General features: G+C 35.7%; 2 protein-coding genes across 2 annotated transcripts in view; one reads left to right on the top strand and one right to left on the bottom strand.

Moving 5' to 3' along the window:
- LOC126723518 (probable LRR receptor-like serine/threonine-protein kinase At3g47570) overlaps positions 1-16,585 on the bottom strand; it is a 63,243-nt gene that overhangs the window by 27,046 nt on the left and 19,612 nt on the right. The window lies entirely within an intron of this gene.
- LOC126723521 (probable LRR receptor-like serine/threonine-protein kinase At3g47570) lies at positions 2,001-6,384 on the top strand. Its single transcript, XM_050427042.1, has 3 exons — positions 2,001-4,809; positions 5,039-5,433; positions 6,067-6,384. Exons 1-3 carry the CDS (start codon positions 2,190-2,192, stop codon positions 6,085-6,087), a joined length of 3,036 nt encoding a protein of 1,011 aa, XP_050282999.1. The 5' UTR covers positions 2,001-2,189; the 3' UTR covers positions 6,088-6,384.

Here is a 16,585-nt window from a genome sequence, read left to right as displayed (position 1 = left end):
CTTAGCCACTAAGAGCTATTGCACCAGGTGCAATACTTATCTCAATTCAAAAATCACAAGCATATATATATGTTTCAAATAGTGGTGATAATTATAGGAATAAAGTCATTTCCAAAATCTTTGGAACTATAATTAACGGGGACCTTTTTTTTTTTTGGTTGATAATTCAACAGTTATAAGGGGTAGGTGGAATTTGAAGATCTTTAGAGTCGATTAATTTATGCTTTTAAAATTATTTTTTTCTTATCATATTTCAATTTTATATTGCAGATAGTGTCTTTTAATTTGTAAATATTTATTTTTAATAATATCTACTAGAAAATATCTATCTATCTATCTTGAGAGAGAGAGAGAGAGAGAGTCTTAAGTTGGATCTAATAAATTTTTTATTACAATAATTGTTTTTATAATGGCAAATTTTGATGAAAATATCACAAATATACAAAACATTAATTAAAAAATAGTTAGAAGATTGTAATATAATACAACAAAAAGATAATAATGAAAATAATCATAATAATGTAGAAATAGCTAATACATTAATTTTTTTTGAGGAAATAATACATTAATTATCTTGATTTTGTAAAAATACTAGATTCTTTTTAAAAACCATAAGAATTTTGCCGATAATAATTGTTGATCAATACTTTTTTTTTATATTTTTTTCCCCATCTGCAAATGGGCTTGAAACCTCAAGTCCAAAATGGACTTAGGCAAATTGTTAAATTATGTAAATATTGTCTTGTGTAATTGTTTTTTTTATTGCATATTTTTTCTCCATTTTTTCATCTCACAAATCTAGAAATTCGTGTATATTTCCTTTACGTACGTCCATTAGACACTTGTAGTTAGTGTCTATTTACAAAATGAACCATGGAGCAATGGAGTACTCTCTAGGAGTGCATTTCTGCGAAAGGTCCCGCATATAATTACAAGAAACAAAAGATGGACATTGTGTATATATTCTAAGTTGGCTGCTTTACTCCTTTAATCCCTTTCACTTGTAGTTATCATGATTGCCTCGCGGTAGGTATGATGTTGACGGACAGGTCGTCTTTGTCATGCCATAACTACTATGCCTACTTCCTTGCGATTCCTCGCTATGACATTTTCCAACCCTAATAATACGCTAACACTAGAACACCATCTTTTGTGTGTAGTGTGAAAGAACCGACAGCACTGTGATTAAGCAATAATTGGACGGTCTAATAATTATACGTCATGGTGCCAAGTAGTGGATAGACGTGATAAATATCATAAATTAATAAAAAAAAAAGGCAAGATATAAACAGGGATAAGGTAAAAAATAAATAGTGAAAAAAAAAATGGCCAAATAAAAAAACCAATGAAGAAAATTATGTGGAGTTGATTATTTTATTTTGGGCTGATGTGGAAACTGGGAGCTTCAACATTATATGAGGCTTTACCAATTTGCTGTAGAATGAACCCAATTCGAAGTAAACAATTTTCTATTGTTTGGTACTAATGTTATTGATGTGATGTTTACTCAAGATCTGCAATTGAGAAGGAGGGAGGGTCTCCTTTTGGGATATTCTATTTTACACCAATTTTGGGGTTTGTTTAGAAACTGTGTGATGTTTAAGCTTTGGCTTACTCTACTTTGGAATAAAATGTCACGTTTTAGCTTAATTGGGTGTTGTCATTAGGATTGCTCATGTAAATTAATAGCTTCAAAGGTCACAAATTCAACCCCTGGTTTGATTGACTGACTGTTTTTATTGATCACCTCATATGACCATAAAAACTGAATTCTATTTTGTCCTTATAATCAGTTAATGTTCTAAATGTTTATGACCAAGTGACTTGCATGTGACCGTTAATTTTAACCATCAATTAGGCTACGAGGTACATACACGGAAAAAAATTTCTAGGACTGGCATTGGAAGTCAAGCTTGCAACTGTTGCTTATCAAATTTTTTTACTTTGTACAGTGAATTTGTTCAAGAAATATCAAGGGGCTTGCCATCCATTACACGACTCTGACTAATAGTACTTGAATATCAAGGGGTTAGAAACATCACTATTCTTGCACTAATTCTCTTCTTTCCCTAGCTATAAATATGCTTCTTCTTGAGCTGCAAAGCAACCAAACACACAGTTGTATGATTTCGAAGTCCTAGTTAACCAACATTTTAGTTAAGCTAAAGCCTTTTCAACCACAATATTGCATGGGGCCTTGTTCACATCTGATTTTAGCTCCACCATCATCATCTTTTTCCATGCACACGTTAATCCTTCTCTGCTGCTTTGGCTTTTTTTTCACCTCTGTGCTTGGTAAGAATAATGAGACAGACCGGTTGGCATTGCTCGACTTCAAAGCCAAGATTAGTAAAGATCCTCTCGGGGTGATGAGCTCTTGGAATGATAGCATCCACTTCTGCCAATGGAAAGGTGTTTCTTGTGGTCGCCGACATCAAAGGGTCACTGCGTTGGACCTGCACTCTCAAAAACTGGTAGGCTCTATATCCCCGAATGTTGGAAATTTAAGTTTTTTGTGGAAGCTAAACCTTGAAAACAATAGCTTTTATAATGAAATTCCTCTAGAAATTGGCCGTTTGCACAGACTAGAAGTCTTGCAATTGAACAATAACATAATAGGTGGAACAATTCCTAGCAATTTATCCAGTTGTGCCAAACTCAGAGTGTTTCATGCGGCTGTTAATAATCTGGTTGGAGAAATCCCCACAGAGCTTGGTACCTTGTCAAAGCTCCAAATCTTTGCTATTCATAAAAATGTTTTGATGGGAATTATCCCACCTTCTTTTGGAAACTTATCATCTCTAGAAGGTTTTTCTGTAGCTTATAATAACCTGGGTGGGAGTATCCCTGGTTCTTTTGGCCTATTGACCAAACTTAAAATCTTCGCTGTGGGTTCAAATAGGTTGTCTGGTACAATTCCTCCCTTATTCTTCAATATCTCTTCAATAACAAAGATTGATGTAGCAGTTAACCAAATCCAAGGGCATCTTCCCTCGGACATAGGTATCACTCTACCAAATTTAGAAACATTTACCATCAGTAACAACCAGTTTTTTGGATCTATCCCTCTTTCAATATCTAGTGCCTCGAATTTGCATATACTAAATTTGGCTGAGAATAAACTAACTGGAAAAGTTCCTTCTTTAGAGAAGCTAAATAGAGTGAGGTTGATTTCCATTGCTGAAAACCAGCTTGGAAATGGAGGAGCAAATGACTTGAGTTTTCTCTGTTCTTTGTCAAATGCTACCAACCTAAGAGATTTGGAGATAAATACCAACAACTTTGGGGGGGAGTTGCCTACATGTATTGGCAACATCTCAACTAGTCTTACATTTTTCTATTTGAATAATAATAAAATATCTGGAAATATTCCTAGTGTTATAGGGAATCTGATCAACCTGGAGGATATAGAAATGTGGAACAATAAATTTTCAGGTAACATCCCCTCTATACTTGGAAACCTTCAGAAATTACAATTTTTGGATTTATCTCAAAACAATTTCATTGGGAGCATTCCATCCTCTCTTGGAAATTTAACAAATTTGTTGGAGTTGTATTTAGGAGACAATAATCTTCAGGGAGGCATCCCTTCAAGTTTCTCATTTTCACTAAATAACCTTGACTTGTCTGGCAACCAATTCACTGGTGTCCTTCCCATGGAAATAGGAAATTTGAAAAATTTAGAACATTTGGATATTTCTGAAAATATGTTGTTTGGTAAAATACCGACAAGTCTTGCAAGTTGTGTAAAGCTAGAATCTCTAGCCATGGGAAGAAACTTTTTCCAAGGGGTTGTTCCTTCATCTTGGGAATCATTAAGAGGTCTTGAACATTTAGACCTTTCTAACAATAATTTTTCTGGCATGATTCCAAAATTTTTGGAGAGTTTTGATTTCTTAAAATTGTTGAATCTCTCGTACAACCATTTTGAGGGTGAGGTACCAACAAATGGAGTTTTCAAGAATGCAAGTGCAACTTCGATTAAGGGAAATGGTAAGCTTTGTGGGGGCACACCAAAGTTTCAACTTCCTAATTGCAACAACAAAAAATCCATGAAGAGAATGTTGACTCTTACATTGATGTTAATACTTTTCGGGCTTATTGGAGCAAATTTGGTCCTATCATTTCGATTTCTTTGTTCTTTAAGAAAAAAAAGGAAAGAAAATACCTCAAGTGATTCTATAAATTTGCTTATGAATGTGTCTTACCAAAGTCTCTTTAATGCTACTGATGGGTTCTCTTCTGCTAATTTAATTGGTGTGGGTAGTTTCGGGTCAGTTTACAAAGGTATACTTGATCAGTATAAACATACTGTTGCTATCAAGGTGCTGAACTTAGGGTGCCATGGAGCTTCCAAAAGTTTCAAAGCTGAGTGTGAGGCTCTAAGAAACATTAGACACCGAAATCTTGTAAAGGTGCTCACAGTATGTTCAGGTTTTGACTATCAAGGTCATGATTTTAAGGCATTGGCATACAAGTTCATGGGAAATGGCAATCTTGATGAGTGGTTACATCCAACTCCAAGAAAAATTAATGAGGTACTTGAGAAACAAAGGAAGTTAAGTCTTCTTCAAAGATTGAATATTGCCATTGATGTTGCTAGTGCATTGGATTATCTTCATCATCATTGTGAAACACCAATTGTTCATTGTGACCTCAAGCCTAGCAATGTTCTTCTTGATGATGAAATGATTGGACATGTAAGTGACTTTGGGTTGGCAAGAATCCTTCATGATATCGTCCACGATTCTTCTACTAATCAATCAAGCTCCATTGGGGTTAAAGGAACGATTGGTTATACTCCTCCAGGTAAATATATTTTACATTTCGTAAATTTAACTCCTTTTCCTTTTCCCATATTTCCTACTATTGAAGATAGAATGCTTATAACAAAATTTTCTAAATATCTTTTTCCCCTTTAATTTTTATTTTATCCCATTGAAAAACATGCTTTGAAACTCTTGATTATTTTTTTATTTCCCTTCTTTTTATGCTATGAAAGTATGTTTACTACAATATATGTTACATGCAATTGCAGAGTATGGTATGGGAAACAAGGTGTCAATATACGGTGATGTTTATAGTTATGGCATATTATTATTAGAGATGTTTACAGGAAAAAAGCCTATCGATAACAGTTTCCACGATAGCTTAAATCTTCATGACTTTGTCAAAGCAAATTTGCCAGAACGAATATTTGATATTATAGATCCTATTCTTCTCCCAAAAAGACAAGAGGGAGGGAGAAGGATGAATGACACTTGCAATGAGTATCAAAATGGGTGTCTAAAAATTCAAGAATGCTTGATTTTGATACTTGGAATTGGAATTGCTTGCTCCAAAGAATATCCAAGAGAAAGGATGAACATCAGTGCTGTTGTAGTCGACTTGCATTCAATTCGGCAAAACCTTCTTAGAACCTGTATACGACAGGTAATTTTTTATTTATAAAATCTTTGGAAGATATAATTTGCTAATGTCTTTACCACAGCACGTGATCAAACTTAAAAAGGCCACTCCAAATGTTTTAGGGAAGAGGGAATCATATTGTGATTTGAAATATGTCTTCATGCTAATATTTCTTTTTATTGTATTAAATTGATTTCCACTACCGGAGTGATCAAGATCACAAGGACTTGGCTTAGATCCTATTTCTCTAGACAGAGAGGTCTCTCAAATAAGCTTAAATTATAGCCACATGTATTGAATTTCTGACATATAGACATTTAAAGACTACAAAGTTAAATAATTTGTTGTAGAAATCTTGAATTTCAAATTTGTTGTAAAAACATTGCTTTTTAAATATTCTAGTTTATCTTTCAAGTAAATGGATTGCCAATTCCATACTAATTGAATGAGATGGCAAAAAAAATTAACTTTCCTGCATTGTGAATTTTCTCAAAGGTATAAAAAAATTTGATACTTAAATAATTAGGTTGTAGGTAATGAGTTAAAGAACGTCTTTTAAATTCTTTTTACAGTAGAAAAAACCTCACTCCTTGCATAGTTTAAAAAGAATTTTGAAGCTTATTATTCTAATTAAAAATTTATCTTTCCTCACCATAGGTGCACAATACCGATGATTAATTATGAGGGCCAACACCTGCCGTTTATTCTTAAAAAAAGATTATGGAGGCCAACGCTGCCTGAGAATTCAGGCACATTTGGTGCCTATTGGCGCATTTGGAGGTAACTTGGGAAAATATACACTTTGTTCGTTCGTTTGGGTAAGCTAACTTGAGTTTGGCACCATCTTCAATTGTATTTGTCGCTTTTTGGTATATTTGGAGGTAGATTGGGCTAATATGCATTTGGCTTTTTGTTTTTTACTTTTTTGGTTGTGCTGTAATTTTTATCTAACACTTGAGGCTTGAGAGAAGTCTCGTCAAGGAATCTCTATATATATATATATATAATTTGTGAGTTATTGTGTCTCTTATTCGTTCAACTTTTATTCATTCCATATTCATTCCTGTTATTTATTTATTTTTTTAAACTTTTATTTGTTCCTATTATTTTTTCGTGAGTTCCTACTCATAGTTGTAATAATTTTCAGAACAAATTTTATGTGGGAGAACTTCTAGATGTCCTTTTGCACAACAAACTAATGTCAAAATTTTTGCTACCACAACACTTTATCTCTATGCTATTTAAAAATTAAGAAGATGATGCATGTTGGGGAGAGGACACCTTGGAAAGACTCCTTTGTTGAGAGATTAATACAATATATAAAGATTCCACTTAACCCTAGTGTTAAAACTTATGAATTTGGGTCCAACTATGTTATTTTAACCATTACCTCTTTATATATGGGCCATGAATAAGTCCCACTAGCTTCTTCTCCTTATGAGCTTTCTTCCACTAGTTCATCATCCGTGGGAACCATGTGTCAACCCCAAACGCTCATCCATGGACCTTGCCCACATGTTTATATCCATCAAAACCTTACGCCACACTTGTGCGATGCTCACTTGTGTGTGTTCCAGGTATATGCACCTTTGTCCCCAACTATAAAAGGGGCCTTGTCCCCAACTATAAAAGGGGCCCTTGTTAACCTTGTCACCTTGCTGTGCATTGCCCTCAGCTCTAACACCACTTGCTAAAGAGAGAACATCACGGGGAGACTCCCTTGTTGAGAGGTTAATGATATATAGGAACATCACTTAACTTAAAAGCTTAAATTTAAGAATTTGGATTCAAATATATTATTTTAACCATTCATTCTTATCATCATTGTTTCCTTCTTAGATCTATAATAATTATCTTATGTGAGAGAACTTCTAGACGTCCTTTTGCACAACAAACTAATAGCAAAACTTCTACTACCACAACACTATCTTTGTGCTATCTAAAAATTAAGATAATGATGCATGTTGGGGAGAAAACATCTTGAGAAGACTCTTTTGTTGAGAGATTAATATAATATATAAGGATTCCACCTAACTTTAGAGCTAAAACTTATGAATTTGGGCTTAATTATTTTATTTTAACCATTGTCTCTTTAGGTATGGGTCATGAACAAGTCTTACTAACTCCTCCTTTTTATGAGATTTTCTTTCACTAGCTCATTATCCATGGAAATTAACCACATGTCAATCCCGAACGCTCATCCATGGAATTGGCCCACATGTCTATTTCCATTGAAACCTTATGCCACGCTTGTGTGATGCTCACTTGTGTGTATTCCTAGTATGCGCACCTTGTCCCCAACTATGAAAGGGGCCCCTATTAACTTGTCACCTTGCTGCACACTACCCTCAGGCCTCAGATCTAACACCACTTGCTAGAGACAAAGCATCTTGAGAAGACTCTTTTGTTGAGAGATTAATATAATATATAAGGATTCCACCTAACTTTAGAGCTAAAACTTATGAATTTGGGCTTAATTATTTTATTTTAACCATTGTCTCTTTTGGTATGGGTCATGAACAAGTCTTACTAGCTCCTCCTTTTTATGAGATTTTCTTTCACTAGCTCATTATCCATGGAAATTAACCACATGTCAATCCCGAACGCTCATCCATGGAATTGGCCCACATGTCTATTTCCATTGAAACCTTATGCCACACTTGTGTGATGCTCACTTGTGTGTATTCCTAGTATGCGCACCTTGTCCCCAGCTATGAAAGGGGCCCCTATTAACCTTGTCACCTTGCTGCGCACTATCCTCAGGCCTCAGATCTAACACCACTTGCTAGAGACAAAGCATCTTGGGGAGACTCCTTTGTTGAGTGGTTCCCAAAAATGATTCTTAGGCATAAAATTAAGGTTTCTCTGGAAGCATCGTCATGTTTGAGTTGTCTTTGTTAAGGAATTTTCCTGCCACAAAGGACTGGTTTTCCATAATGATCGAAGACTAGAAATTCTAAACCTTCTTGACCCTTAATGGCTCAATTATGCAGCTTGCATGAACCAATCCTATGATGATGGGGAGTCAGGATTGGTTGACTTGGACCTCTAAGTTGTAAGCGTGCATGATTAATAGCTCCTAGAAAGCTAGAGTTGGTGAAAGTCACTGGTGTGGTGTGTCATGCAAATGCAATCAAGACATTTCTTGTAAATCTGTGACGAACAAAGAAAGACTTGGTGTAACAGGGACAGGTCTTCTTGGTCAAGCAATAAGTGCTCTGGCTTCTTCCTCTAGGTTCACTATCACACCCTTGTGAAGCATTAGAGATATTTCCACGGAAAATCTTAGCCATTCCATCATTCCAACCCTGATGATATGCTAACTACAAGAAATTTGACCATTTTCAACGGTTGAAACCGTTGAAAAAAGTATTTTCGACAATTGGAGTGACCGTAGAAAACCGTTATTAAAAACCGTGACGAGAATATTTTTCTACAGCCTATGGAACCGTTGAAAAAAGTTTTACACCTTTAACAACATGCACTCAACAGTTGATAAAGGGTATCTTAAGATAAGTTTCAATGGTTTGTAACCGTTGAAATAAGTATTTTTCATTCAAATAAAAAAAAAAAAAAAATTGGATATTCTCCTTCACATTGATCAAAATTTTATATCCACATTCAAAATATAAACATTAATAATAACCAATTTCAAATACTACTATAATAAAATTTACAAAATAAAAAATATCCTGAACATATTGCCTCAAATTTACACAATTTGCATGTGTTTTAGCCAAAGCAAATGTAGCAGTATGATCAAAAACAACTTAAGTTTGTCCCACATTTTCCAGCTGCTCCTCACCACCTCCAGGTACCTATAATAGAAAATTGCATACAAGAATAACTTTGATTTTGTATACAAAACCACTATAATTATAGAAAAAAGAAAAGAAAAAAGAAACAGAATAATAACTAATTAATAAGACCTTTATTTTAGAGAAACTTTAATGACTTATTATGAAGCAAGAGCATGTGATTTAACATATGGGTAAGCCTAATCTGTGGACCTATTAACTAAACTATGGACCATTTATTTTAACAAGCCCGTCACCTAAATAACTAGCCCAAAGAAAGTACAACCCAACAATGAGCCCATAGACTAGAGCGTTAGTGCTTAAATCTCTTATGGCAATGTTTACTATGTTCACTCCACAACCTCAACGTAACACGTCTCTCTTAGGGGTGTCAATGTTTGATTCAACCTGCGAACACGACATGAACCCGACACAGGTTTTTGTGGGTTAGGGTTGGGTCTTAATGGGTTTGGGTTATAAACAGGTCGACCCGAAAGCGACATGATAAGAAACGTGTCATAGACGGGTCAATCCGCGTAACCCACAATAGACACATTTGACACGCTAATTTATTTGTGTCAACTCGAAATGACCTACTTAACACAACCCGTTTAGCTCGTATAACAAATAAATATTTATTTTATTTTAGATTTGTCAAATACCTTTTATATCCAACATATTTTTTAAATTTAAAAAAAAAAGTGAGTAATTACAAAAACATACAAGGGATATAATTGAAAATTGAAACTTTAAAAATCCTAGATCTCTAAACCCTTCAAACCCTAAATCTATAAACCATCTTATAATATCATTATTTTTATTTATTTTTTTTTTTCAGTCGTAATACTCGCTCTACTATTTTATAGTCTCATGCCCAATTCTCTAAACCATTTTATAGCCATAAACCATCTCTCTCTCACATGTGTTTAGTGAGTTTTAGAATTAAAGAAAACCATTTTCTTGGTGTTTCAAAATTCCGCAGTAATTTTTTCTACATAATGTTTTTGTTCTATAAACTTTAGTCTACTGTTTGCTCCAATTCTTTTAATATTGACACTTAGCATTTGGTGAGTTCCAAGGATATTATATTTTTGTTAAACTATGTTATTTTATTTTTGTTAAATTATGTTATTTTGAATTTAGGTTGAAGTGTAAAAAACTTATTTCTAGATGAATGTTATATTTTTGTTGAATGTGAGTTGAAGACTTGAAGTGTATGCATTGCTTTTGGGATGCAAAAAAAATTATTTTTAGATAGATATTATATTTATAATTATGCAAGTTGAAATGGGTTATGTTACATTCGTGTCAACCCAACACGACTCGTTTATTAAGCGTATCAAATGGGTTGGGTCAGGTCAACCTGTCTTATTAATAGGTCGGGTTAGGGTTGAAGGATCATGACACGATTATTAAATGGACTGGGTTAGGGTTGAGCCATTTTGTCGAATACCCCTACCTCGACATAACACGAACTCGACATGCTAACCCGAATTGACACCCCTAGTCTCTCTTTTCTTTCTTTTTATTTTACTGAAATCAGTTCCTTTAATTATTTCCTTTTATCAATATTCAATATCTGTCCTAGCTTACAAGCATTCAGAAGCCAAAATTCATACAAAAAAAGCAAGCATAGTTAATAAATTATTTAAAATGTAAGTTACCAAAAAATAATTATACATTTAAAATACAACATGACCAAAAAGAACAATACACCATGGCTATTGATCATACCTTGCTAGTGGCTATAAGCATTTCAAATGCTTCTGTTCCATGTTCTTCAATATAATTTTCTATTGCGGCTAGAACATCAGCTAGCTTTCTAAAGAGCCTTTGCTTCTCTTTGTTCCATGTTCTTCAATATAATTTTCTGCAGCTGCTAGAACGTCACCTGGCTTTCTAAAGAGCCTTTGCTTCTCTTTGTTTACCACTGCTCTATGTACAATACTCTTTAGCCTCCCATTAGTCCACGCCTACAAAGTAGGTAGTAACTATAAGTGTGTGTTAATGGAAATAAATACACCAAAAAAGTTATTATTTGTTAACCTTAGTAAGATTATTAGTCTTAACAAACAATTCAATTTTTCTAACATTCAAATCTTATTTGTTGCCAATACGAACAAGTGGTAGAACTTAAATCCTAGATCAAATAGAATTAAGCAGAACATCCAACATACAAGTGAGAGTGAGTTTCTGTCATTCTCTGCAGTTTCTGAATGGGTTGGGGGTAAATGGGGATGGAGTTGTCAAATTTTAGGTGAAGTAGAGATGGGGAAGAAGGTTTGTCCAAACACAAGTACAGAACAGTATTGGAAGGGATCTGACATGGGTGGCACAGGAATGGGAGAGGAGAAATTGGCCCCACCCCATTGTATTCCCTTTTAACCATGGTACTTAACCTAATCTTAATAAAATAATATAGAAATTTCTTAAATTTCAAAACTATTTCCTAGAGTACCATTTGTTTACCTCAAATTTCATGTGTGTGTAAACAAGCACGCATGTATATTTGGGATTTTCTTTAAGTAAAAAAACATGTCCCTATAATATTTGGAGCAATTACAAATTAGTCAAGAAACAGTGTACAAAGACAACAAGTCTGTCCTACATTAATGTGCTATGTACAAGAATTAAGAAATTACCAAAATTCAATGCATTTCTTATTACCTCATGGGAAAGGTTGCCAACATAGATAGTAGCGTATGCTGGATTGTTTTCAGGAGCCTCGTCATTGATCTACAAAACAAATAAAACATAAGAAACGAACTGTCAAAATCTAGATATTCCAAACCAATTCTAGTCTAGCATACTTTAAATTAGAGCACATGCTTTGGGATACAACAGGAAATAATTCAAATTTAATTAAGCCACAAAATATATGAGCTTAGCTCTTCTAACACAACCTGATATCAGTTATGATAATCCTAAAGTTCTCGTGATCGAGCCTATTGAGCTAAGAAATTTCCTAAGACATATCATGGGCATGAAGAAAAGGCAACTTCTTACTCCAAAGCCCTTTATTTTACATTAGAAAACCATTCTATATATAAAGTTTGGCGAAAAGGATTTTATGTGGGAAGTGAACATCAGGAGCCCAAAGTTTATAGAAATCCATAACTTGGTGACCTCTGCAATGATTGTCGATAAATATGATGGCTTCTACAATTTGGAAATTATAGAAAGCCATGTAGTGGCTAATCTTAAATACAGCTATACTCTTCACAATGAAATATTTAATGCACTATACATATGATTTTTGCACTTTAAAAAATAAGTTATAGCTATTAGAGGTTTCAACTAGCAGTAAGTTTTAGGCGAGTAACAGAATTTCAATATGGCAGTAAGTTTTAGTCCTTTGCATAACCCCCTGTAATTGAAACCTATCCAGACTACTATTCTCAAGACCCTTCTTTTAAGGTACTAGCACTAGATCTGGATGAATTTTCATAAGTCAACTTCTCTGTGTTTATCAACTCAATCAAATCCCATGGACACTGTAAATTGGAAGATACATTAATGCTGACACTTGACAGCCAAATAGATAAAAAAAAAAAAAAAAAAAAAAATCAAATTAAGATCCACACAAAGTTGAGACCCCTTTTTGCAAGTGCCTTTGGCAATAAAGATCCACCCTCCAAGAAATGCAGTACACTATTAGAAGAAACAATTGAGTATCAAGCATCTTATCAAGCCTATAAAATTAAAACGGCAATGATGAACAAAAATTGAACACATCATAGCATAATAACAAAGACAAGCAGCAATTTTATTGGCACGGTTTCTAGTCCACCCTTATTGGTGATAGAAGCTATTATCAAAATATCTATGAATCTATCTAATACAAAGTTGAAACCCACCTTTTAGAAAAACTCATCTCTCTCTCTCTCTCTCTCTCAGGCTTTGCCATTTTTCTATCTTGTATTGCTCTTTGTGCTCATGGAAGTCAACAAAGCGGTTGCACCAGCAAGCTCACCTGGGCTTAGTACTGCAAACAACCACACGCAAAAGCACCATCACTTACATTCCCAAATCCATAGCCACAACCACCGCCATGGCATTTTCCCCACCACTTCCATTTTTATACTCATCAAATCCATCATCTTTAGTATCCTCCTTTTCGCCATAATTCTAATCATTGTTCTACCCATAAGACTCAAATCTGCTAAAACAATGGCGTACTTTTGCCTATTATATTACCAGTATAAAAAAACGTTAAAATAGTGATTTCACCAAGTTTATCTTAGTCTCAACAAGTCTAATTACCTCATCACCATAACCATGGATCAATTATGTGTAAACCCTAATTTTCAAAACCCTCCAAATACAGGGATTCTAAAATTGAAATAAAAAAATCAATAGCACCAAGATCCAATAATCAATCAAATAGATGAGAAAGCAAGATTACAAGTCCAAGAATCAATCAAATAGATGAGAAAGCAAGAAAATCGCATGGAATTCAGAGATCTAACTAGAAATAGAATTGCAAAACTAAAACAGATATAGAAAATCACTTATCGAAGCCTTGAAATTGAAATTTTCCAATTCGAGCAGACAAAACCAAAAGAAATCGATCTACAAAGAAAATAGGCTTAGGTTTTTCTGAGAGAGAGATGAGAGCGTTAGAGAGAGAGAGAGGGAGAACAAATGCTACTGAGAAAAAAAAAAGGGGAATTCAAAGACGGAGAACAAGTTTGTGAGAATCAGAGTAAAAACATAATTTCATAGAGGGAAGCGCGTTCCTGATTTTCTACGTTTACAATTAGCAATATCTTTTTTGGTAATAGGCGATTTCATTAAAACAAAACTAAGGAAGTACAAGAGAAACAGGACATAGCCTGGACAGGTAAAAACCCTTACAATCATCCTCATAAGCCTTAAGAGTGCTCACAGGCGGGCTCTCATAGAAAGCAATTTCAGCTTCTTGACTAATACTCAACCTAGCTAAACTGTCTGCACACCGGTTCGATTCCCGGTAGCAGTGCTTGAAAAGAATCCGGTGGAAACGAGAGATCAAGCACCTGCAGTCGTCCAAAACAGGGGAAATTACATTGTTTACATATTGATCATTACTAATAGCATCCACAATAGCCCTTGCATCCAGTTCAACGATGACAGCGTCTATGTTGAGATTACAGCATAATATAAGGCCCTCCCTTAGACCCCAAAGCTCAGCTATAAAGCTGTTTGTGACTCCTATACGTCTGGAGAAGCCCCTAATCCAAAGCCCACGATCATTCCTTATCACTCCCCCACATCCAGCCACACTCGGATTGCCACACACCGAGCCGTCCGTATTAAGCTTCATCCACCCAACCGGAGGCTTTTCCCATCGAATTCTCTGAACAGCTCTTTGGACCGGTACTCTAGGAGAGGCAATGCAGTGCAAGAACTCAATGACTTGGTTAATAATGAGCGAATCCAATTGAGGGTTCAGCCTCTTCCTTTGAAACACAAAATTATTTCTGGTTTTCCAGATTTTCCAAACAGCAAAAGGGAATCTAATTTTCCACGGCCACTTCATGGATACACTTGTAGCAACCCCCGTGTCCATCTGATTACCATTCCAATGCAGCCAGTCCAGCAGCCCACTATCCCAAAAAACCCGATTAGCTTCAGTAATACCCAGCTTTGCCCACACCAGCTTAACCCAAGCACAGTCACGAAGGGCATGCAGAACTGATTTCGGAGCTTCTTGACAAATGGGGCACAACTCTTCTACACAAACCCCTCTCTTCATAAGACAACTCCTAACCCCAATACTATTATGGGCACACATCCACAAAAAAGTTTTAATTATAGGAAGGGTATTTACTTTCCAAACCCAACCAGCACTAAAATCTTCACACTCCCCCTGCCCCATTGCAATACTATAGGCACTTTTCAAGCTAAAATTACCTTGAGGAGACTCAGCCCACGCAAGTTTATCCCTTCCCCTGCTTGTCATCGCATAAGGAGTGGCTTGAATCAACATCTTAACATCTGTTGGCAGCTCAAAAGATAGCCTATTCCAATCCCAACCCGTATCTCGTAAGAAATCTTTAACTACCAGCTGGTTTACTTCCCGAGGAAGTGGCCCCTGAATATAACTTTGGAGAGTACCCTTGCTCAACCAATTGCTATGCCACACATTCAAATTACTATCTCTACCTACCAACCATCTACTCCCCTTATTGAAAATATCCATCCCCTTTTTCATTGCTGCCCAAATAGAAGAACAAGGAAGCTTAAGGGGATTAGCAGCACGCAATCTTCTACCAGAACAGTATTTCCTTCGTAACACTTGAGCCCGCAAAGCTTCACCTTCAGTATGAAATCTCCAATTAAGTTTTGCAAGGAGAGCAAGATTTCTTCCTTTAGCAGCTTGCAACCCAAGACCCCCTTCCTCCTTTGGTTTGGTAACCTTATGCCAACCAATCCAATGCATTTTCTTTTTCTCCTCCGAAGACCCCCAACGAAAGTTTCGGTTGACCCTATCTATCCCCTCCAAAATTTTTCCAGGCAAGGAAGAACACTGCATAACATACGAAGGGATAGCAGCTGATGAGGCTTGGATGAGGACTGTTCGACCAGCCAAAGACAACATGCTCGCTTTCCAACCAGCCAGCTTTTGCTTAACTCTGTCAAGAATAAAATTATAATCCTGAGTTGACCTACCAGCATGCTTCAAAGGAAACCCCAAATATTTACCAAGAGAAGGAGTGGAAGTGAATCCAAGAATATCACTCAACGACTCCCTAGTGTCTCTGTCAACATTTGGAGAGAAATAAACTCTTGACTTAACTTCACTAAGAGATTGCCCGGAGAGATTACAAAATTCATCAAGCACGTCCCTAATCGCAGAGCAATTAATGTGATCTGCTTTGGCAAACAATAAGATATCATCAGCAAAGAGAAGATGGGAGAAGGAAGGGCCACTTTGGGATGCCTTAACTGGCTGCCAGAGGTTTGCATGACATTTTTCTTCAATCAACTGCCCAAGATAGTCCATGCACAGAATAAATAAATACGGGGACAAAGGATCCCCTTGCCTTATCCCTCTAGAAGGGTAAATCGGATCAAGAGCCTCTCCATTAAATAAGATTGAAGTTGAGACCGAGGAGACACAACTCATGATAATGTCCCGAAGATCCATTGGGAGATTGACTCTCATGAGCATGTCCCTAATGAAACTCCATTCGATCTTATCATACGCCTTCTCCAGATCTATTTTTAGAACCATATACCCAACTCCCCCTTTCTTTTTACTGACGGAATGAATAATCTCTTGAGCTGTGATCACATTATCAGAACCTCTCCTGCCTGGAACAAACGCCGCTTGAAAAGGGGAAATTAATTTCCCCAAGTGAGGTCTTAGCCGAGCCACAATGATCTTGGTCAAC

This window comes from Quercus robur, chromosome 4 (genome assembly GCF_932294415.1).
Source record: "Quercus robur chromosome 4, dhQueRobu3.1, whole genome shotgun sequence".
Classification (NCBI taxonomy): Eukaryota; Viridiplantae; Streptophyta; class Magnoliopsida; order Fagales; family Fagaceae; genus Quercus; species Quercus robur.
The sequence above is the reverse complement of the archived record's forward strand: the minus strand, read 5'-3'. Positions and strand labels throughout refer to the sequence as shown.